At 37.5% G+C, this 25,854-nt stretch overlaps 1 protein-coding gene across 3 annotated transcripts in view; it reads left to right on the top strand.

The window, feature by feature from the left end:
• Positions 1 to 23,308, top strand: part of LOC126297836 (cyclin-dependent kinase 17-like) — a 162,309-nt gene extending 139,001 nt beyond the window's left edge. For all 3 annotated transcript variants that reach the window (XM_049989087.1, XM_049989086.1, XM_049989088.1), the window contains 3 exons: positions 1,500 to 1,731; positions 9,274 to 9,364; positions 17,509 to 23,308. In XM_049989087.1, coding sequence (XP_049845044.1) covers positions 1,500 to 1,731; positions 9,274 to 9,364; positions 17,509 to 17,618 — 433 coding nt within the window. In that variant the 3' untranslated portion in view covers positions 17,619 to 23,308. The remainder of the gene's footprint in view (positions 1 to 1,499; positions 1,732 to 9,273; positions 9,365 to 17,508) is intronic.
• Positions 23,309 to 25,854: the final 2,546 nt, after the last annotated feature.

Here is a 25,854-nt window from a genome sequence, read left to right as displayed (position 1 = left end):
AATGGTTAAGAAATAAAAGCTCAATTTATACTTGGCTCTTGTTCTCTTGAACAGGATCAGTGTGAAGAATGTTCCAAAACTGCAAACATAAGTAAAAATTTTGAGAAAGTGCACAATATACATTATGGTATTAAACAAACAAGCATTGATTAAAGGAGTTTGAAACAGCTAATACCATAAGAATATCAGAAGAAAGGTTGCTGCATATTTCATGCAAGGAATTAACCATGAAAAAAAAACTATGTTCAAGATGGGCTTTGCACTTGTTAAATGCTGACCGAAAGCTAATAGGCAAATGACTTTCTGAGTGATGTTTGGTCAGTTTGAAGGAAAATCAACCTGATTTTGAGTGGGTGTTTGTTGTTACTGTGAATGAGACATAGTTCCGCCAATCCATGCCAGAAGTGACCAGCATTCGAAGCAGTGGATGAAAGCCCTTACAAGTGGTAAAATACTGGGGAATACTGCAAAAGTGTTTTGAATCAACATGATGATGGAAAATATAAGAGAAGCAGCCTGGGTTACCAAAGAAAGAAATCGTCTTTCATCAGGACTATTAGTGAGAAAACTTAGGGATGTGCTGTACAGATTGATGGGACAGCGAACACTGGCAGCCATGGATGGATATTGTGTGGTCATTTTTTTTGCCACTTGGGTGCTTTGAACTTACACCTGAATTTACTGAAAAGGATCTACACAAGATTGCATTGTGGATAAATGAAAAATCGTTGTGCTGTGTAGTTGCATAATTGTCAAACGGTGTGGTACAGCCTAATGTGTTCTTTATTGAGGTTGGGGGATGCTTACAGTCAAGGGCACTAGAATGTAGTCAATTTTCATGTTGTCCCTGTTCTGTGCTTTATACTTTGCACTTCACAAGGAATTGTTGGTATAATAGTAGAGGGCAGTTTTTATGTAAACATAATATGTGGTCCTACTAGAAATGACATGGAATATATAAAATTTTATAATAAAGTTGTAGACACTGGATTTGTATTCAGCTTTAAGAAAATGTTCCAAATGTTCAAAATGGTGGTTCCAGTTTGATACTGCACATGCAATGTCAATGCAGATTTTGATTTTATCTTTCAAGCTTTCTCTTTGTGACAAATAACACATTGTTTTGTGAGCAATGTGTTGCAGCTCTTAAATGTTGCAAGAAAAACTTTTTCGTGTATTAGTTAAAGTTACAATCAATTTTGTTGCTGCCTAAGTTTGGGCATAACCCATTTTTGCAAGAGATGTAATCTGTATTTAAACGTATATGTATTTTGTGTGAATAACTGTATGTATGTCGATCACCCTTCAGGTGGAGGTAAGATCTCATTTATGCACCATAGTATTATTTGATCCATTTAACATGTGTAGTCTATATTGTGCATGACGGTGGATATGTTCTGATTAGATTTTACTTTGTTTTATGCTGGATTACTTCACGTAAGACAGTATCATAATTTGACATAATAGTTAGTACATACAGTTCTGTATCATTATTTCAGGGGTGTTGGGTGCATCTTTTATGAGATGGCAAGTGGCAGACCACTTTTTCCAGGATCTACAGTTGATGAGGAGCTAAGACTTATTTTTCGGGTGCTGGGTTCACCCCCAGAGGATGCCTGGGGTGGTGCTGCTGCATCATATGCACATCCTTACAATGCTCCTACACCACTGAATTCTTGGGCTCCTCGTTTAGATGCTGATGCCACTGATTTACTCACAAAGTTCCTCAATGTAAGTATATTTCACTTGCTATGAAACCTAATATGCAGCTTCATCTTCAGATTTTTTATTTAGAGCAACATAAGGACAAGGAAAGCTTAGGCAAAAACATTATATTGAAATGGATTTGAAGCTTACATTCCCGTTTCCACATTGTGTAATTCAATTCAGACACAGATGTATAGTGATTCAAACTAAGTTTTCCAGTTCAAATCAGACTACTGAAAACTGTTGTTGGCTTGTTTCGTGTTTAAGGGTTTTAATAGGGCAAAGTGTAACTGCACTGTATGAAACTAAGTGGAACTTCACATTATGAAATGCGATGTCAGCATTGATCATATCATCTCCAAGTCAAGCTTGTGGGACAGGCAACATGTAGTTCACTGCAGATGGTAGGGTACAGATTGACTAAATACACTGATAATATAACTTCATGGCAGATTAAAACTGTGTGCCAGACCGAGACATGAACTCAGGACCTTTACCTTTCATGGACAAGTGTTCTACCGACTGAGCTGTCCAAACATGACTCACAAACCGCCCCCACAGTTTTAGTTACACCAGTACCTCATATCCTACCTTCCAAATGTCACAGAACCTCACTTTGTAGAGCACTTGCCCATGAAAGACAAAGGTCCTGAGTTTGAGTTTTGGTTCAGCAAACAGTTTTAATCTGCCAGGAAGTTTCATATCAGCGCATACTCCACTGCAGAGTGAAAATTTCATTCTGGACACCGATGTGTCATTCCTGAATGGTGGGACTCATTCTAATGAAAAGGTTTCACATGAATATCTCAATCAGTGCTCTACGTTGCATGAGTGTGGTGTTAGAAGTGACAGGCTTCAACAGAATCAGATTCATTTGGTATCTTCATAATGGAGAAGAATACAGAAAGGAGGGGGACATTCCATAGCAACTAGCTGCAAACTAGAAGCTGAAACCAGTAGCATCAACTAGGTGACTCCCAAATGTGATCTGTAAGCTACAGCTGCAGCTAGAGATGTAGTGAAAGGTGCTGCTGGTTTTATATGAAGAATGGAACTTAGCACCACATTTGATTTGTACTCGCCATACCACTTTTTTTGTCTAATGGAGTCTGTATAAGCAGGCTTCATCTATTAAGAAATCCATTTCAGTCACTGTGTCTTGATAAAGGAAGACAGCTGAAATTATTTCATCAACATACACAACCTGTTTGATGTCTAGAGTGAATGGAGTGTTTTGCTACAATCAGTTCAAATCACTAGCATGAACAACAGTAGTAACCAAAATGAGAAACATTTTGTGGATAACTGGCTGGGAGCCTCTGGTTTGGCTTTTTTATAACTGTTTCTCCTCCCCCCTCCCCCCCCCCCCCCCCCCCCCCCCCCAATCATCCTTTTCTGTTTGAAACTAGAAATTAAAACAATAATGTGTAATAAAGAAAAAAATTAAAATCTTTCTGCGCTTAAAAAACAAATTGGTAGTAAATAATGTGGATAAAACTTGTGTTTTGAGAATAAATGAATATATTAAAAACACTAATATATTTATATGTCCTTTCAATACAAACACATCGTATGTTAATTTAAATTTGTAAATAAATACCTTTAATCCTCCCAGTGCTGCATAAAGCCCAGGAGGAGAAGGGAAAAATAGAAAAGAAAACACAGGGTGGCAGAGAGGGGGGGGGGGCGGCACGGAAGAAGGTGTGTGTGTGTGTGTGTGTGTGTGTGTGTGTGTGTGTGTGTGTGTGTGTGTGTGTGAGAGAGAGAGAGAGTGAGAGAGAGAGAGAGAGAGAGAGAGAGAGAGAGAGAGATGTTGAGCACGTTCGAAGTACACTATTGTGCTCCAGGGGCACAGCTAGCACTGTGATAGTGCAGCACCCAATGTGTAACCAACACATCTCGCATACCACAGTCAAAGGATTAATGATACGGTAAAAAAAGTAAGTGATTCTTTATCTCTCACTGTAGTGATCTGTTGAAACTTGTAGTATTAGACTCCCAGAATTAGCGGATGTTGCACAATATGTGCCGAGGCTCAGAAAAGTGTGTAAAATAAGTCATCTAACTTCAAGCTCCACATTCGTTTCTTACATCACAAAAATACTCCAGTGCTGTGGACAAGAATACACAGCATACTGGTCGTTACCCTCCGTTAAAATCGTGCTCTGCAGTCATAACTTTTCTGCTTTCACAAGTGAATCACATACTGAAAGGTCTACAGGGAATTATGAATGTGCCTATCTGTGAAAAGTAACTTGAGAAAAATTGATTGTTGGACTGTTATCAGAGGATAAGAGATGCTATGATGGCAATGGAAATCATTTTGAAACAGTAAAATTAATGGGTTTGTTACACAAAAAACATCCTTTGTGCCGTTTGCACTTAGTTGGAGCTGTTGTTTGCTAAAATTTTGTTTACTGTACTGTTCTGTCCCTGTTTGTTGGATGCTGTATCTAAAAGTTCGTAGTACCTATCGTGATTACCTGCTGTGTCTGTCATTTCACAATAGACTATCCCTCGATGACAGTTATTTACTTATTATCCATCAGTAACTGTATGGACAGTAGGCCAGCCCATGTTATTTCTTGTACCTGCCAATACTTTCCACTGAAGCTGCAGTGTTACTCTGTTTCTTGTCACCAACAGTGTGGTGTCTTTCTCATAGTTGTGTGATGCGGTGCAAATTTCAAACCATGGTCAAGAATGACTTTAGCTAAATAAGCAGTTATTCTACCATACTTATTAGAGAACTTTTTTTGTATATCGCACTTTTATTCAGGTTTGCTCCTCTTGCTGAAGGCAGTTCAGTATAGTACAATAATTACAAGGTATACGGTACCAGCATCATTACATTAGAAAAATAATGTACAGTATTGTTCTTTGACTTAACTTGCATATATATTGTAGACCAAACTATACAGTTGAGTCCCATAGTGCTCAGAGCCATTTTAATAATAATACCAAACTATCTAAACTTGAACAATTCAGTTAATACTTTCGCTAGTTACAGGAGCCCAATGGAAAAAAATTGCAGCATACATCGAATACCTCTCGAGACAATTGCTCCACTGGCTATGTTTGATATCTCTGGAGGTCACCAACCCCACTACACTTAAATTGAAATTGTTATATCTTTGAACTGAAGTTAGTGTACCGTCGTACACACTCGTGGGTGTTTCACCATATTATTACCATTTGTTACTAAAGTGTATTTATTATCAACTAATGGCATACCTGGCATTGCCCAGGTATGTATTTATTCCAGGCTTCTATTAGGCCACCTCCTCCTCCCTCCCCTCTCTGTCCACATCCCCCCCCATCTTATTTCCCCTCCCCTTTCTTTCCTCTGTCCATCTCCTCCTCTTTCCTTTCTCTGCCCATCTCTGCCCCCCCCCCATCTCTCTCTCTCTCTCTCTCTCTCTCTCTCTCTCTCTCTCTCTCTCTCTCTCTCTCTCTCTCTCTCTATTCCCCCCCCCCCCCTTTCTCACTTTCCATCTCCTCTTCCCCCTCCCCACCAATCTGTGCCCATCGACTCCCTCCCCCTGACTGTCAGCCCATCTCGTCCTCCCCCCTTCTCTTTCCATGCTGTCATGCTTGCCTCAGTAGGAGGCTGGTGGTTCTTACCCCACAGCATTTCTTTCCAGATTGTAACTAATATATGTACCAAATTTGTTTGAAATCATTCGAAGAGTTTAGGATGTATTTATGTCATTGAAATTTTTGCCTCTTAAAACATGTTCAGCAAGACTTTCTGGGTTTCCAGCTACAAGACATTCTAGTGACATTATCTGGACTGCCCTTTTTACCACATTCACAGATGGTCATTATCCTCCTATCAATTTTCCTCAAATATATAGGAAATTTATTGCCCATCTCCAGAGAAGTAGGGGACCAGTCCGTTAACTGGCTCAAAATGTGTTAATTGAAGCCTCTCATTTACAAGAGAAACATTGTCTTTCTGGTGTCTGAGGAATTCCATCTTTGGTGCCATTCTCCAAGTAACAATTTCTGTCTTTCTGACTTATTTTTGCAGTTGGATTCCTTACTGGTGCTCCAAGAATTTCTTGTGCCTTTTCATACAGTTTCTCCTTAGAACATTTGTTGACTCCTTTTTCTTATCAGAAAATCCAAATTACATGTGCTTGCCCGTAGATGGGGCACTAGAAGCTCCACAGCTGTGCTGTATTCTTATCACCACAACATGTTTAGACTCTGAGTGCCCAGACACTGGCTCCATAACTCATAATTAAATTTAATATGAACTTGTGATAGAGCTGAAGTTAGTATGGGACATACATGTCAGGATTGTGGTTTGATGTTTCGCTTGGTCGATTGTAGTAGGGAAGCCACTGAAGTGTCAGATGAGGCTCTCTCGTGGAGTTATAGATTATGAACTCAAGAAAAGAGTCACAGAACAGGGTAGAGAAATTTGTGCTCTTCAGGTAGAATTAGAAATGGTTTATTTTGACTGAGGCAGGCTGAAGGGAGAAAGATACTATGCGAGCTGGGAAAAGGTAATGAGCGATAAACAGAAGGTGAAAACCTCAGAAATCACATTTCAAATTCTGTTTAGCAATCTGTTTGACTTGTTACGTAAAATAGGAGAAGAGCCTCAACTGCTTTTTGAGCAAAGTAGAGTGCAGCAGATCGTAGGAGCAATTTTAAGGCTAGATTGGTAGAAAAAGCAAGCAGATAGATAAGAAGCCAACTGATAGGCAGCAGTCATGGGAGGGGTATAGGTCAAATGCTACAGGAGAAGCTTGGGGTAGAACACCAGGACACAAGTATTGTTCAACCTAGTGCTGAGTTTAGCCAGGTGATAACATAGGGGCCTTGAACAGAAATTTCGATGAAGAGGATCTTGCACTTATAGTAAGAGGAGCAAGAAACAGCCTGGCTAGCAATTTATTGTATTAAAGTTGTCCTGGAGGAAACAGGAACACCAACAGCATACACATGTATGGGGTTTGGGGAGTTTTTGCATCATAACCAGCCCTGGGTTAACATGGCTGTTAGGTGTGTAAGCGAAGAGCTGAGTGGATTGCTTTTGACTGAAACAAAGTCTCATATCTGTTCTTTACCTGTTGCTGCAGTTTGGAGATGCAGATCCACCACGCAGGGCCTGCACTTGAATATGAGGGGCAAAGACAGATTAGCTGTATAATGGTGGAAAGGTGGGTGGGGGGGGGGGGGGGGGGGGGCACATTTTTTACATTGGAGTGAGGTTATAGACAGTCTTGAAAGCTGTTGGAACAGAACAAGACCATAATATGTGTAACATTTATTATGTGTTTGAAAAATAAGATACACGAGCTTCTTGTATTTCTAGATGATGTGGAAAATACTGAAGTGCTGTACTTTTTGTTCCTCTCACCAACTAACCCCAATAATAGAAAATTTAAATATAAGGCATTATAGGCTAGAATCATTTTTGTGTAGACTGAACATGGAAAAATCGGGAGTTGCAACAAAAGTAAAAGTTGGACACAAAGTTAAAAAAAATAGGGGTGGGGGCAGTTGTGTGTTGATCAGAAAATAGAAAAACAATGTGCTTGTGAGGTATTATTGCAGAATACTTTCCTGGTATTTGTAACAGTCTACAGAATTCCACAAGAAATCTTCACCTATTTATGAGAAATTTAGATACATTATTGAGTTGCTTGTCAGACAAGAAGAAGAAGTAATTTGTACAGATTTCTTCAAAGATATACCTAGGAAAAATCAACTGGTATCGTTATTTGGGTGTTCCAATTTAATTCCAGCAGCAGTTAATTTTCCAACTCTTACAGCAAAATAGTGGGACCGTGATCGATTACATTTTTATAGTGTGTGCCCAGGCTAAAACAAGTAACTTGTGAGAAGAGAGAGATTGCTTAAATGTCTTTATGCACTTTGTAACTAGTCTAACCTTCTCTGTGATGTCCCAATGGGAATGATATATAGAAAGCTGTAGTATACTCCAAGTTTCCACATTTGAAACTGGTTCTTGAAACAGAGAACACAGAAAAAACAAATGGAACAATGAGAGGAAAAAGGATGTTAATTTCAGAAGCTTGATATTCAGTGTGATAGTTTATATGTTCCTGTCAAGTCAAACCCCTATTCCCAGAATACGTACCAAATATTAGTGCTTTAGTCGTGTATTTGAATTTTCATTATATTGCAACCTGTCAGTAGTTTTAGCCGGATTTTCTGAGTCACTTAATTGACTTACTGTTTATAGACAGACACAAACCAGTGTTAAGTATTTTTCCTACATTGATAATGCTGATTTCATTCAGGTTCCAATAATGTGATTATCTACAGGTATTATACACTGTGACCGAGCGTGGCACAGTCGTTAGCACACTGGACTCGCATTCGGGAGGACGACGGTTCAATCCTGTCTCCGGCCATCCTGATTTAGGTTTTGCGTGATTTCCCTAAATCGCTTCAGGCAAATGCCGGGATGGTTCGTTTGAAAGGTCATGGCCGATTTCCTTCTCCATTCTTCCCTCACCCGAGCTTGCACTCCGTCTCTAATGACCTCGTTGTCGACGGGACATTAAACACTAATCTCCTCCTCCTCCTCCTCCTCCTCCTATACACTGTGAAAATATGTGTGCCCTTTGAAGAGAATGTTTAAGGAAAGTAATTAAAGGCAGAAGACATTTCCAGCAGAGGTTACAAGCATTAGGAACCAGCCACAATTGTGAAAACACCACACTCATACACACACAGAATATTTCATAAATATTTTTCCAACTTGTAGTGGAGATGGTACAGCAACCAGTAATATATGACAAAGGAACAAATAGTCTTGTTTGCTGGATTGTATTTTTTTTTTTTTGCCAATGACATGTTTGCCTGCTTTAGACATCCTCAGATTGGCTGGTGTTACATGCTGTTTGTCACATGGGATACTGAGCATACAAAAACTGCCAGCAGTTAATTGCATCATCTACTATTCGCAAACCTTGCACAGTGTCTGTGTTGAGGCATGCAGCGTAGCACAATAAATGCAAAATAGAATCAGGCCTACATCGATCTCTCACCACTTCAACGTGTTTGAGGTGTAGTTGCTCATATTCAGGTTAAGCAGATACTATTTGTGTAGCCCAAATGTGAGCCAACTAGCCCTCCAAGTTTTTGAGATGGTGACAAATCTGTGTAAGCCTGATCCTGGCTTGTATTCATTGGACTATGTTGCATACATGAACAAGGACGCCATGCAGTGTTTTTGAATATTTGACGAGGGCAGTTATTTGCTGGGACATTTTGTATGGTCAGTATTCCATATGCCCAATACCATCGGCCAAGCTGAAGATGCCTCAGTCAGGTGAAACGTGTCATTGGTAGACAAATAATAATGACAACCCTGCAACAGAGACCATTTATTTCTTCATATGTCATAAATGTCTTGTGGTTGGCATGTTGGGTTTTCATTTCTGTACATAGCTATCTGTTGCCTGTCATGGCATTTGGAGCTCACTGCAGAAAGATCCTGCTATGTTACACAGTTTATCTTTTAGGCAGAGTAAGCATTGAAATTTACTTTCGAATTAATAGAAGGCTATATTGTTTCAGTATGAAGCCAAAAAACGCATATCTGCAGCAGACGCAATGAAACATCCTTACTTCCATTCACTGGGATCAGCAGTTCATAAACTACCTGATGGTACGTATTTTCCCCAATACATTTTTTTTTTAGCAAACTCTTGTTTCTTTTTCAAAGTTCTAAACTGCTACATGGACATACCACAGTTTGTGCTTATCATTGTATATTAGTTTACAGTCACTATTAGTAATTTTCATAGTTTCTATGTAGATCAGAATTTCAGAAATCTAATGCCTTATAGTGAAAGAAGTATAACTGAAATTAGAAGTTGAGAGTAAAGTGTATAGATAATTTAACAAAAGAAAAGAATATGGAAACCAATGAGTGAATAATGATTGTGAAAGTGTTATTGTACAACAACATTGCTTAAGGCAATATGCAACTAAGAATTTCTTATGTAGCATTAATCACTCTTGTTTGAGTAAAAGGGTACAGCTCTCTTATAGTTAATAGTGACAATTTAATTTGAGCAAAGGGTATAAGCCTAACTTCCTGGCAGATTAAAACTGTGTGCTGGACTGAGACTCGAATTCGGGACCTTTACCTTTCGCAGGCAAGTGCTCTAACATCTGAGCTACCCAAGCATGACATACACCTCATCAGCTCAGATGGCAGAGCACTTTCTCATGAAAGGCAAAGGTCCCGAGTTCGAGTCTCGGTCCGGCACACAGTTTTAATATGCCAGGAATTTTCATATGAGCGAACACTCCGCTGCAGAGTGAAAATCTCATTCTGTGTAAAGCCTATTTTGAATACTTTGATGAAGAAGGATTTCTTTTGAATTTGGCCTTAACCTGCACAAATATACACTGAGGTGACAAAAGTCGTGGAATAGTGATACACACATATACAGATGGTGGTAGTATCATGTACGTGAGGTATAAAAGTGCAGTGCATTGGCAGAGCTGTCATTTGTACTCAAAGAGATTCATGTGAAAAGGTTTCTGACATGATTATGGCCGCACAACGGGAATTAACAGACTTCGAATGCCAAATAGTAGTTGGAGTTAGACCCACAGGACATTCCATTTTGGAAATTGTTCGAGAATTCGGTATTCCAACATCCACAGCGTCAAGAGTGTGCCAGGGATGCCAAATTTCAGGCATTACCTCTCACCAAGGACACTGCAGTGGAGACTGCCTTCACTTACCGGTGGAGTCCAGTGGCATTTGAGCAGAGTTGTCAGTGTTAACAGACAAGGAAGACTACATAAAATGGCCACAGAAGTCAATGTGGGATGTGCAAGAAATGTATCCGCTAGGACAGTACAGCGAAATTTGACTTTAATGGGTATGGCAGCTGATGACTGATGCGAGTGCCTTTGCTAACAGCATGACGTCACCTGCAGCGTCTCTCCTGCGCTGGTGACTGTATCAGTTGGACCCTAGATGACTGGAAAACTGCGCCCTTGTCGGATGAGTCCCAATTTCAGTTGGTAAGAGCTTGTGGTAGGGTTTGAGTGTGGGACAAACTCAACGAAGCCATAGACTCCAACTGTCAACAAGGCACTGTGCAAGCTGTGGTGGCTGCATAATGGTGTGGGCTGTTTTTGCATGGAATGTACTGAGTCCTCTGGTTCAACTGAATTGATCATTGACTGGAAATGGTTATGTCTGGCTTCTTGGAGACCATTTGCAGCCATTCATGGACTTCATGATCCCAAACAATAATGGAATTTTTATGGATGACTTTGTGCGGTGCCAGTGGACCCAATTGTTCATGACTGATTTGAAGAACATTTTGTACAATTCAAGTGAATGGTTTGCCCTTCAGTTTGCCCATCAAGAATCCCATCAACCATTTATGGGACGTAATCGAGAGGTCAGTTCACACACAAAATCCTGCCCTGGCAACACTTTCACAATTATGGACAGCTTTAGAGGCAGCATAGCTCAGTATTTCTGCAGGGGATTTGCAACAACTTGAGTCCATGCCACATATAGTTGCAGCATTACACCGGGCAGGAGGAGGTCTGACAGAGTGTTAGGAAGTATCTCATTACTTTTGTTGCCTCAGTGTATATAACCTTCAGGCAGCAAAACATAAGTGTCTCCTATTAAATTGACGACGCTGGACCTATACCCTTCTCCCCAAAGAAAAGTAAACTATTTGATGTCTTCTGTGTTGTACATATATTTGGCTGATACAATAGCTAAAACTGCTAACACACACTTGTTTAGTTCTGGCACTCTTGACATATTTTGCTTTAACCCTCACTGTGAAGAAATATCATTGCAAGGATGCAACCACCAAACGCAGAAGAGATGATGACATGAAATTCCTGATCAGTAGATATTTCATCAATGCCTTGGATTAAAATTGTGCAGTTTTTCTTAGAATGGGAGCTTATTATGACACAGTTCACTATGATTTATCTGATGGATGTGAACTATACGGGATGGGATGAGGTTTGGCATTTTGTGTAGTTCCGGGATAGTTTTGTTTCTCGATGGGAACAATGGAGCTGTGGTAAAATGTGTGTGGCATTTTTTTCTGTCATAAGAGATACGTTTGATGCACATAGGGAAGACAACATATTTCTGGAAGAGACTGCTACAGCCAAAGCTCCAAATGGAGCCTAGAAGAGCAGGAGAAGAATGTGTTAAAGGACTGGAAGCCAACATCTGTGAAAGTGAAGTGTGTTTCTCTACATCTGAGATCCCACGTCAGGCCATTATGCTTTTATTGGTCGAAGGATGCTTGCCCACGAGTTTGTCAGCTACCTGTACTTTGAGAACCATGCTTAGTCCAGTTCCATGCACTGGGATGATGAACAGATTCTCAGTGTGGTTTCTCAAGAAGCATGGAAATTAATTTAGAATAAAGAATTTTGTAAATTGTTCCTACTCCCTCCAGCTGGGTAGAAAGTTAAACTTGGGGTGACTATTTCATGCTTCAGGAGAGAAGTGGCTGTGTGACAGAATTGGAATTCTGCCTCTCTTCTGTCTTTGTCATCATCGTAATTGTCATCATCATCAACAACAACAACAACAACAACAACAACAATAATAATAATAATAGTAGTAATAATAATAATAATAATAATACTTCTACACCTATACAAAATAGTTACAATTAAGACACCCAATGTGAAAGCCATTCGAGTAAAATCAGGTAGAAATGCATGCCCCAGAATGTGAGCCACATGAGAGTATCAGTCAAATTATATGGCTTTCCTCAACCCAGAGGGTTGTTGGATTCAGTGTATACACACATCATCCTGAGACTGTCTTTGCTCAGATTATGGCTGGAGTACTGAACACACCAGTTGGAGAAAACTACATGTACATAATTTAAAAATGAGCACGCGATATAAGTCAGAAAAGCTGTTTTAAGTTATTGAAGTGTCGATTCCAGGAAGGTCCAGTGACCATAATATAATCATAATAGATCGCAGCTGTGCAAGGTGGCCTAAGGCAGAGCTGTGCTATACGTCTTCACAGATGCTTGTGGTTCCACTGAGTTTTGCCGACTGGCACGTCAGATGTCATAGAGTAACATAAAGACTTTGGAAAAGGAGTGTTGTAAAAGTTTACTCATGATCATCTGAAAGAATCCTTGTCAGAGATAAATTTTAACTATCATACTATTGTGTGTCAAAGATAAAACTTATCTGTCAATTCTGTAGAGCTTCTGTCATATATCACTAAGTTTCAGGGATTCTTTTTTCTGTTAAAATTCCCTCTATGTTCAAATATCTAAATGGTTTCTCGATATAACCTACATAAACCAAGGCCGTATAAGAAAGCTATCGTAGTATGTAAATCTGGGGATAATTTCAACAGAAGAGGAGAAGCCATAAAACTTAGTGACACATGGGCAGTAGCTCAACATAATTGATAGATAAGTTTTATTTTTGACAGGTGACTGTTCAGTAGTTAAGTTTTATATTTGCGGATCATGTGTAAACTTCTACCACAGCCCTTTTTCATAACATTTATGACGCACTCTGACATCTGACCTGTCAGTAGGCAATACATTGCAGAACATAAGCACCTCTTAAGGTGCAGGTCTGGACAGAACACTAGAGCAAATAAGTTTCATGGACCACAGCCTTACAATCCATAAGATTTATGAGCAGCACGGGTCTAACCCAGAAAATACAAGGATGAGCATTATATTTTAATTATACTTGTACTTCAGAGATTTGTGTACAACCTAATTAGATTCAAATTAATCAAAGCATTCCTCCCATGAAGTTTCCACAAAACTAAATGGAATACTGTTAGATAGGGTGTTAATTGAATCTTCTATTTCAAAACCAAAGCCAGTAAAGGCATCAAGACCAAAAATGTTAGTTGCTACTGACGAAGGCACTATAAAATGTGTTATTACTGTGCAGACATGTTTATAGGTAATGATGACTGTTACATTTACATTTAAAGCAATAGTTAAGTGCAAAACAAGACAAAAAGCTGACATGTCTGTACGTTTCAGCACCAATTAAGACTACAGAAGCTCATATCTGCTTGTAAATCCACTTCCATGTTATTGATTACCACTGCGATCATTGGATTTAATGATGTTTTGATATTGGCAGGTAGCACTGGTGTGATGGTCTGCAGTGCTTTATTGCATCATGATGCAGGCCATACAAGGCTTTGACATACAGCACCCACATAACCACATTTGTTGAATGCAAAACACAGTGTTATGCTGTGGCTGTTGTATTAGCTGTAATTGAAAGAAACGCTTGGTGCAGGATTTCCTTGTTTCCACAACACATTGCAAATATCATTATTACTAGAATTTCTATTTACGTGGCATGGTATTTTTGCTTGAATTACAATTGAGGGGGTATTCCATTCATTTGACTGTAGAGAACAACATTGCCTGAATGCATTTTTTCCATGCCTCACTCATTGCTGGATGCATGTAGTGCAGCTAATGTTGCAGTATTGCATGGGCTTTCCACACTGATGCAATTTCAAATGACTGAGTTATGTGAAGATCCTCACTTACACTACAGAATTTCTAGGACTGCAAGCCATTAGTTTTGAGTTTCTAGTCACAACCTCTTTGTTGCAGCCTGACACAAGATACACAGATCACTGATGCAAAAAACATCTTATTTGTTGGGTGTAAGTACAGTAGAGAGTGAACATCAATTTACTGTCACCTCAAATCTCTGCCGATTGACAGAGGCAGAATCATATCCCTATTCAGTCACATAGAGCTCCAAATCGAAGACCTGATCCAGAAAGTGAAGTAACAGTTGTATTTATAAATTTGTGTTCAGAGGGTTCAGTTACAAGATGCATTTTGCCAGTTCATCTGCCAGGCTGTTGGGTATTTATTTTCTGTTGTGGGCTAACCGTCACCTCCATGTGATCTGTTTACCTTGATGTCATAGCAGCTGAAGGTAGAGCTTTCTGTTGCACAGACAATATTACCATCACACTCTATATCAGTTTCCATATCACTGGTATGATGGGATTGTAAGAGATCAGCTCGAGATTAAAGTCCTTCAACTGCTAACAGTCACTAAAACAGCATAAATCACCCTCTGTCTCTTACAATTAGAGTGAAATTCATGTCTTAAACGAATTTTTGTGAAACCTTCTACAAGCTCTCTGTCTTGTAACAACTGTTAACTTCTAATCATTAATTATTAGGATGTGACCGTCCATTAGCCTCAGTTTTTTGTCTTGTCTTCCTTTTTCTGGAGTGATCATTTGCTTTCAAACTGGATATATTGAGCTCATTCAAGAATTCATATTGGCTTTTTTAACAGATCTAAAAGTGGTTCCAGTAAACATCTGCATTCACATTGAATGCTCTCTGTTTTGATTTTCAGGTTTAGAAATCCGTACACTATATGCTCCATATTTCCTTGGCACATTGTGAGGTTTCAGTGCACTCACATGTGTAGTTATGGGCATTTTGATATAATTTAATATTTTCTGTTATTTGCACGTGGCATACCATATCTGACAGATCTTTATCTAATAGTAACGGAGTTTGGGTCGACAGTTTTGCACATGACTGGTATGAGAGTAACAGGGTTTCGCAGCAAAGGACGGTAATAGTATTAGTGGAAGCTGTAGAGTTCAGCGTGGAATGAAATGACATGATTGTTGATGTATGAAGTAAAGTTCATCAGAATGTGCTAAGTTACTGTGATCTTTATGGTCAATAAATTCAGTGTGTATCATATGTAAAACTGACATTAAATCAAAAGGAAACAAATGTTACTCATGTCCGATCCTAAATGAAAAAAGTCACTTTTGTTGGTTGTGAAATGGAAGAAGTTAATATGGTGGTATTCAGCTTCTAATAGAGGCAGGAATCATTAAAATTGCTGTCAGAGTTTGCCAGTGGATTTGTCTCAGTGGATTTGTCTCATGTGGTGGCATCCTTGTATGAGGTGACTCAACTTCTGCATCTGTGATCACTCCTGCTCCCCCAAATATATTGCAGTCATCTGGATAAATATTTGGTGGAGAATTATTGCCCATCCATGAAAAGAATTGAAGCAGATGTGTGTGGAGTGATGCTAGACATTCAAAAATATTTCACAACTGTTCATTCAGATTCAGATCGAGACTCTGATTAGTCTAGCTCATAACCAGTACATTTTTGTCGTGAAGTTGTAATCCTTCATGACATGGTATGTCTCATAATTGGTGCTCATTCTCTGCTTGTTCATTGGTGGTTAAAAGAAAGTAAATGGCCAGAGGACCGATGTAACATACTGTCTTCACTTTGTGATAGACTATAACTGCTCCAAAAGGAAATTTCATTGTAGCACAGTGTAATCCGATAGAAGCCATTCATCAAACCTGAAGGTCTCTTCCATCTCCCCCGTGGCACCATACTTATGACATATTGTTGTTAATTAGTCTGGAAACTTCATTATATACTCACATGGTGGTGTTTTTTGAACCATTCGTCCAATGAATCACATGTCAGTGACTGCTTGACCCAGGAAACGAAGTCAAAGCAGAACTGTTACAGTTCAGAATAAACACTAATACCATATGGGGTGTTTGAATGAGAGTGGCAATGGAAAATTGCTAGTTTGTCAAGTGGCATTTTCAGAACTTCATTATCTGGTAAGTTCAAAACCTGAGGTCAGTGTTGGTTTGTGTTTATTCCATTATGTGTTGATTTGACCATGAGAAACAGGAACATGATACATGGTGTTTGGGAATGCCTGTTACAAATTTTTAGGACTTGTAGAGGGGAGTGAGTGCATAATATTTTGAATAGGAACCCGTGTCCAGAAATATACTGTTTCTGTGCTACAGTCATTTGAAAACATGTTTTCTATGTAGGTATACAACAGGTTAGTCATGGTTGGAAGTAGTTATGTTGGATCATCTAGTGTTATTTGATGTCTGTCCTACTTCTCTGACCTTTTTCTGGCCTTATTCATGTGTCTGTGAGTATTAAAGTAACTCAGTTGAGTACATGTTTGCAGAATACACCAACATGATCCTTCTGAATGGCAAAGCTCACAGTAATGAAAGGGCTGCTGTTTCTTTTATCTAGATCGTTGTTCACAATATCTGTGTCCATCGCATACCCTTTTTGCCACATTTACACAATGGCTTCGAGAAAAAGTACCTTCACCATCAGCAGGCGTGACTGTGGTACTCCAAGGAGAGGGCGCTCACCTGAATTGGAAGGGGTTGTTCTGCATCACGCTGAAGAGATCCCATCATCAAGTACATGTGGAATTTCTTTGGTTGTTAGTGAGTGTAAGTGTACTACAAGTGGTGTGGAATTGTAAAACAGTTGATGTACTAGTTGAAGCGTTACCAACGTGTTTTCAGATGGTTGTAGCATGGAAACGATACTTTCCTGGGCATGGATTAGAAGTCAGAATATTATCTACTCACCCCCCCCCCCCCCCCCCCCTCTACAAGTTCTAGAAGTTTGTAACGGGAATTTCTGAACACACTGTAAATGTGTTCATGAGGGCTGTAGCCTCTCCCACTTTGTTCCATCGCTGACATGCATTCAGCTGAATGTGTTAAAAGTCCCTTAACTCCACTGAGGAGCTTATTTCCAGCTACCATATTATTTTTTGTAATAGAAGATGTTACTTATATTCTTCTTGCATTGGGCAGTTTTTCTATGTGTACTATGTTCTGTGAATATACTTTTTGTCCTAGAGTGTAAGAAAGTATTGTGTTTATTGAAAGTGTTCCGATTTTGGTTTGTAAAAATTAACTTTTTATGCTTTTTTTGTTTCTAGTTGCTTCTATCTTTACGATTCCTGGAATACAAATTACTAGAGATCCTGGATCTCATTTCCCAAAGTCAACAACAAGTGGGAGAAATCGCCGGCAGAGTATGTTGTTATGAGACCCTGCTCAATGTAGAAGAATACATTGTAAATAGTTTTATTATTGACTGTGCATTCAGACAGGACGACTACTGAAAATAGTAAATACGTTATTTTTTGATGATCATATTACCTGTGCCTGTTAGAAGTGTGTGGAAATGTTTACTTTTTACCGTATTCTCAGAAAAAGGTGCAAGATTGATGCAGTCTTCTCTCTGAAGTTGATAATTCATTGGAAGAACAGAATTACTCGAGTGTGAGAAATTATTATTGTTTTATTGAAAGTGTATATATCTATATATGGATCAGACACACAATGTGAATGAAGGTCATTTCAAAGCAGAATGTTATTTTGGCAAACTATTTAAGTAGCTGCCATTTTTCCAAATAATGATTGAAAGTTTTTCTTGGTAGTAAATGAGTAGTACTTTTAGTACATGGTTGATTATTTGTTGTGCTTATAAACAAAGCTGACTACATGTCCGCAATTGTTTCTGAAGAACCTGACTACCCATGCTGGTCATGGAATGTTGAGCAAGGCCCATGTATACACATCACACTGTGTGCAGACTACAACTGCTTAATTGTGAAAATTGTCTGTTATTGGTGAAAATGCCAAAAAAATTAACACACTTTTGTCATGCAAGAGACTTTTTATAGTATTTCAGTAGTTACAAAATGTGTCTAGCTGCTGCTGAAAACTCTGTGAAGTATGACAAATCTGTGTCACCTCATTAAATGTGTTATCTCACCTTACTGGTCATAAAATGTTGAGGCCCACATCATCACATCAGTTTTATGGAAAGAATTCCTTGATGTTCAGATAATTCCAGTTTTTGTGTGATTCCCATTTCATGCCATCCTTAAGGTGTAGGACAAAAGACACTGGCTTTAAATTTTCGCATGAGGAAATTTTATTTTTATGTTCCTCATTATTAATATTCATTAATTTTAATCTGCCAGAAGTAAAGCTGTGAGTACCGGGCGTGACTCGTGCTTCGGTAGCTCAGATGGTAGAGCACTTGCCCGCGAAAGGCAAAGGTCCCGAGTTCGAGTCTCGGTCGGGCACACAGTTTTAATCAGCCAGGAAGTTTCATATCAGTGCACACTCCGCTGCAGAGTGAAAATCTCATTCTGCATTTTAATCTTCTTTACACTCTCTTTAGATAAGTGATAAGTTTCAGAAGTTCTGCATATTCTTGATATTTCGCCAGTACCAATAACTATGTATGCTTTACTACTTCATACTTACCAGATGCGGCAGGAAAGGGAACAGCTTACCTAAAACTGTGTGACATTAGAAATTATGACATGTTCACTATAAGTGATAACTGTATGGGTATTGAATGTGGTGCATCTCCAGTTTATTTAAAGCATTGGTGTAAATCTACAACACAGATGCCAAAAAAGATTATTTCAAGTGCAATAAAGATTATTGTGTCATCCCGCTTTTATATCTGTTAATGATGATGATGGCAGCAGTTTTGACTCTTTTGTACTATTTCCCTAACTAATGAATTTTTGTTTACAGACTCTTCTGAACCTGATAGATGACATTCTGTGTGACCAGTGAATGGGAAGGAATTTCTAATTTATCAGATCCTTACATTACGAATGGAGTGGTGTTTTTCATTTTTAAAAAAGAAAAAAAGCTTCTGTGTTGATTTCTTAAAATTTCTTGGTCTTCAAAATGCTTTAAATGAAAAGCTTTTGCGTCAGGAAATGAGAAGTTACATCTTATGATTGTACAGGACAAACTGATTTTGTAATCCTCTTGTAACACCTTTCATTATTATTGTTCTTCAAGTATCCATCAACCAGTTAAAATGTGCCTTATTGGTTATGGATATCACTTTTTCCTCAAGACAGAAATGTCAATATTAAAATCTTAGTCACATTTCTGGAAACAGATAGCTTGATATAAACTTGTGCTCATGTGTTGATCAAAAAGGGGGATTTACCATTTCTCCCAATAGGAAGCAAGGGTATGTAGTTGTGATGACTTTTCTTTTATTCTGGTTGAAACAAACTGGCTACAATCATTCCAATTTGTGATGACTGCCAGATTTTATACACTGCAAATCTCTTACTTTCCATATTAGATACTACTGTCTACTGTGTGCCCAGTTTGTCTTATGTACACCACAATTACAAAGAATTGTTGACATTGCAATCTTGTTTAGAAGATTTCATCTATATTTGAATTGGCCATTAATTCTAGCCATTGCATTGAAAAAAAATCTAAAAATAATTTTCCAAAATCACTTTCAGTTTTCCATTGGTGTTAATGTGATCTTGCAAAAATGTGTTTGCACTCATATGAGGAAAATTGTTTTTATGAATGCTGAACACTTCACAATGTGTGGATATATCAACAGTGCTATTGTAGTTGATTTATTTCACAATAGTTTTTTTGTCATCATTTAAAAAATTCTGTATGCAGAAGATTTCTTTTCAGCTGCTTGCAGCTCCTCTTTCTGCAACATTTGCTGGAAAAAGAAAGTTATCATTTCAGAAATGTTAACATTGTGAAATTGTTTTATAGACGAATTTATCCACAAAACACTTCCACTGGCAACAGCAGCGATTATCATATCTCTTTATGTTGAAAGAAGAGGTTCTTGTGATTTTGACATTTATTTTGTCAATGACATATTATCATAAAATAATTTCATATTCTGACACACAAAATCTTTTGTTAGGTTTTTTATTTATTTATTTATGTTTAGATACCTACAATATACTGACAGTTTCCTCAAGCAAGAGAAGTTTTCCTCAGGCAAGAGAAGTAAGATGTTATCTAAACTAATTTTGAGTAAAATACATCTTTACTTTAAAGTTTTTTAATTGGGATTAATATTAGTAATGACTGTGGTATTAGATATTGTGATCTGTAGCCAGAAATTTGAACTGCTATACTCATTGCAGATCACTCCCAAAATAAATGAAATAATTGTGCCCATAGTTTGTCATTTTTATATATACAAATCTTTCAGGTCCATAAGTTTGTTAGCGTTGTGTGCCTATGTCCCATACTTTGTGCACACTGAAGTGTACCTTTTTCTGTTTGAGTTTCAGAACAACATTTTAGTTATGTATGCTGGCTTCTGGACATTATCCTTATATTTCTAGACAGTAGATTATATGGTTGTTGAAATTTTGTCACTAATTGTAGTTTATGGTGAGCCTAGCTTTGTTGCTGTTTTTGTGCAAAAGTTGTTACAGTCAAAGATTCACATTCCATATATTGACACATGTGGATCCTACAAAATGTGTTCATTATGTTCCAGAAGGTGATACCAGCTTATATTTAAATTGTATAGATTAGTGAATTTGGAAAATATTTGTTACTTTTGGCAGAAGATTAAGACAGCTTCTTGTTCTGTAAAATTGCAGAGTGTATTTGACACTGGTACCTGCTTAGCATGTTGCATTTGTAACTGTTTGTAGGCTCCATCATCAATAATCTCTTTGTTACTAAAAAAAAAAAATCCTAAACAGATTTTCTTTTCTCTAATGAAGCTGTTGATATTAAGTTGAAGAGTAAAGTAAAGTAAACTAAAGCAAAGCAAAGCAAAGCAATGCAATACGCTCTTACCATTGTTCTGCCTAGTCATCAAACATTTCTTTACTTTTCACTACAAAAGTGTAATTTTTATGCCATAAATGCCGTGTATTGCTCCTAATATAGGCAACACTTTTCACTATTCTAATACAAGATTTTAATTAAAGAAAAATAAGTAACTTTTGTTCTTAAATGTGATGAAAATTTCCCTTTCATGTGTAATTTCAAAGTGATTGTATTTTACATTTTCCACATTCTAAGTAAATTATCAAGCTATCTTTATTTATAAAATAATTACTTGCTTATTTCTTAAATAAACTGTTTCCAGTGTTACATTCAATATACATTTCCTCTCTCTTTTCTTTAAAATCTCTCTTAAAAATCATTGTTCTTTATGACTGAAGGGTAAGAGTATTATTTCTTTCTGGTTCATAAGTAATTGGTTTACTTTGAAGTTTTGCAGTTTATTATGAAATTGCCAAATAGTGCAGTTGTAAATGTATGCTACATTATTGACTTTATAATCATATCAATATATGTGTAATTATTCGTTTTGAGACTTTAAGTCCTTAAAGAATGCCTCCTTCTCTATGTTTTCCAATATCTTATTTTTCATACTTAAACCTTATTATCTTCAAAAGATTTTTGCAGACTCATCTAATATTAAATATTGTCGGAGTATAGTGTTAAACAGCAGACCCTGTTGTAATGTGAATTAATGCCTCCATTGTACAAGTTTTTCTTGAACAGTTTTATCTGAAAGTGGGTATATTCATGTTCTGAGCTATGCATTATAGATGTTTAAGCGGCCACAAAAATTACATTCTCAATTAATATCATCACTAGAATTGTATAGATCAGTGAGTTACTATAATGTATCCATAAATAATCAATCCCTGTTATTGTTGTGAATGATTTGGAGCTTTGAATAATCCCACATTCATTTCCTTTGTGTTCAAACTGATTTTATATTGTAATTAATCAGCGGAAACCTCATCATAAAGTCAGAAGTTGTACAAGGACCTTGTCTGTGTGCTAACAACTAATGTAAAATAACACACTTATGAAAAATCTGAATGTACAAATGTGTGTTAAGAGATTAAACTACTTCCTGCCAGAGATATTAACATCCTTTGATAAGGAATTTTGAAATGTGGAAAAATCACATTGATAGTGTTCACTATTCTTTTAGTAGGAATATGATCAGAACTTCCCATCTGGTCACTCACTACAGATGACAAGATTTTCTATTTATTGTTGGCATTAAAGCTCCAAGTCATTCCATTTGGACGATAGTATTATTCAGCACTTACTTTAAACTAATTACAAAAGTGGTTTTAGTAGATGAAAATCGATAAGGCATGAAAGCATATGTGAGTTACAAATTAACACTCTGTATCTCTGCTCTAGATGAAGAATCAAGAGTTATTCATTGGTCAGACCTTATCTTTGCTCTTCCTTGTCCAGACATACTGTAAGATGTTAGGTTCTTCAAATATGTGCTTTAGGTGCACTTTTTGTGATAATTGTGGTTAATAATTTTGAATCCATTTCATCTGTGAAAAGAAAAAATATCATCTTGTATTTTGAAAATCAGTATTTAATGTGTTATTTTTTGAGGACAGTCTTTTGTGAGCTTTTATGTACAGCTCTCACATAGGAAAGAAGTGAACTCATTGTTGAAGTTGAGAAAATTATTTCTCACTATTTCCATTTGCATTTATTATAACTGTCTCAGTTTTCCTAAGTAGTTGATTTATTTCATAGCAATATTGTTTTAGAAAGTATTGCTAGTCTGTTTGCTATTTTATGTTACTGCCAGTTTTGTGTATTAAGTTGTCCACTGATATTGTTGAAAGTGGTTACTGATTTTCAGTTAGTATGTAGAAATGTACACTCCAGTGGATCCTGGTCATCGTCAGTGCACAGTGCACAGTCGTGCTTTGAGGGAGGAACTGTAATAAGTGTACGAGTGTTCACAATGGAATTGTGTAGTGAACTCAGTTTGGCTGTGACATTAATCCAAAGAAATATGTGCTGTGGGCATTATGGAACATGGAATTAAAATAAATGTGTCAGATAAGTCCGAGTTCATGTAAAGTTTTACCGTGTGCATAAGGAGTCCCATTAAAATGAGCAAAGTTATGTTTTGTTGTTCGTCACTTTAACCTTTCTAAATATGTAAGTATTACTAATGAAAGAATGGAATCTATGGCCATGTTTGGAACTTATCATCATTAGGAGATGCATTTACATTAATGAACATTGAAATACTATAAATTGCAGGACTGAAACAATATTAAAAAATTGGATTTGGCAACCACTCAATTTCAGTTGAATTGTTGTTGTCACAAAGATGCAGTTAAAGATTATATGAGCCCAAATATTTTCCTGTGTACTCTGGTCTAGTTTGTTTTACACACACACACACACACACACACACACACACACACACACACACACCTGTGACACGAGGATTAGCCAGACAAGTGTACAAAGTCAACAAGTTTCTCAGCAACCTTGATTTATCAAGATATTGTGAAAGTAGTTTCATTTGAGTCCAAACAGAGGTTAAACACTTACTGAGAATAAAAATAAAACAGTTATGTCCTGAAACATTTTTTAGGCCAATCTCGATTAATGGAGCTAGGAGTTTAATTTCTTCGTGACTGGGTAACTTTGTAATTTATTAAGGGTTTTGATAGTGTAGCTCTTAAAATGTTATATCACTAATGTGGTTTTTGAAAAAGCCTTACTTTCCAACACTGCTTAATCTGTCATTTATTACTCTTACATCATTCCTAAAAAATCCTGTAAATGGTACTCTTGTTACATTTTAGTTTCTTTCGAGCCAAATATGTGGCTTGGTAGAATTATTTCAGACAGATTACTTGCCTGGCTGAGATCCTCAAAAGCATTTGGTGGAGTGCCATACTAATGAATAGATTTTCAGACATGTGAGTGGCTTGAAGCTATCTTAAGTAACAGAACCCGCACGTAGTCCTTGTTGGCAAGTGTTCAGTTGAGATAAAGGTGTCATCAGGAATGCTATAGGTAAGTATGATAGGACCACTCTTGCTCTTTATATATGTTAATGATCTGACAGATAAAGTGGGTAGCGAGCTGTGGCCGTTTGCTGATGACGCTGTAGTGCATGGGAAAGAGTCAGTGTTGAGTGACCAGAAGGCTACAGAATGACTTGGATGGAATTTCTATTTGGTGTGATGAGTGGCAGCTTGATATAAAGGTGTAAAAATGTAAGGTAATGCAGATCAGTAGGAAAAACAATCCTGTAGTGTTTGAATAGAGTAATAGTGGTTTGCTGCTTGACGTAGCCATCTTGATTAAAACATCTACAGAAATGGAATGAAAACTTAAGGTCAGTTGTAGGGAAGGCAAATGGTTGACTTCAATTTATTGGTAGAATTATGTGAAAGTGAAGCTCATCTATAAAGGAGGCTGCATACAGAACATTAGTGTGACTCTTTCTTTAGTACTGCTCACCAGATCAAGTTAAAGGAAGACAACAAAGCAGTTCAGAGGCTTGCAACTGTATATTTCATCAGTACATTTGGTCAGCACAAGAGTATTACAGAAATGCTCCAGTGTAATGTAGGCAGAAAACTACTGAGAAAGTTTAGAATAAGTGGTGTTGGCAGCAGATTACAGAATGACCCCACTGCCATGCATATCCCATAAATGCTGTGAAGACAAAAAAAGAGAAGTGTGTAGAGAGTCATTGTTCCCCATTTCATTTGCAAGTATAACAGTAAAGGGAATTGCTTGGAATGGTACAAGGTACCCATTGCCATGCACCTTATTGTGGCTTGTGAAGTATGTACAAGGTTATACAACATAATAATGTCTCTGAGGTTTTTTATGTGAAAACTCTTAAAGCTTTTTAAATAAAACAAACATTGTTAACATTCTACTTCTTTATTACTCATCTCTACATTTTTATCTAGATTAGAATGTTAATTTATGTAAATTAGACCGTCATTAAAGTGTATTCTTATAAATTTCCTGTATCTGATAAAATCACTCTCACACTGTAGTTAAAAATTCCTATTTATGGACTTTATTCACATCACTTAACATTTCATGTTAATAGCTTTGTAAAAGTATGTAATGTGAGTAGTCTCAAAATAGCACCAGAAAGGAACAGGAACCAGTATCAAAAACAAAAAACTGGAAATTAGAACAGAAGGAAAAAAAGTACACTACTGGCCATTAAAATTGGTACACCAAGAAGAAATGCAGATGATAAACATGTATTCATTGGACAAACATATTATACTAGAACTGACATATGATTACATTTTCACGCAATTTGGATGCATAAATCATGAGAAATCAGTACCCAGAACAACCACCTCTGGCCGTAATAATGGCCTTGATATGCATGGGCATTGAATCAAACAGAGCTTGGATGACCTGTATAGGTACAGCTGCCCATGCAGCCTCAACATGATACCACAGTTCATCAAGAGTAGTGACTGGCGTATTGTGACGAGCCAGTTGCTTGGCCACCATTGACCAGACGTTTCCAATTGGTGAGAGATATGGAAAATCTGCTGGCCATGGTAGCAGTCAAACATTTTCTGTATCCATTAAGGCCCGTACAGGACCTGCAACATGTGGTCGTCCATTAGCCTGCTGAAATGTAGGGTTTCGCAGGGATTGAATGAAAG

The sequence above is a fragment of the Schistocerca gregaria genome, chromosome X (genome assembly GCF_023897955.1).
Source record: "Schistocerca gregaria isolate iqSchGreg1 chromosome X, iqSchGreg1.2, whole genome shotgun sequence".
Lineage (NCBI taxonomy): Eukaryota > Metazoa > Arthropoda > Insecta > Orthoptera > Acrididae > Schistocerca > Schistocerca gregaria.
This window is presented reverse-complemented; position numbering and strand designations above follow the sequence as displayed.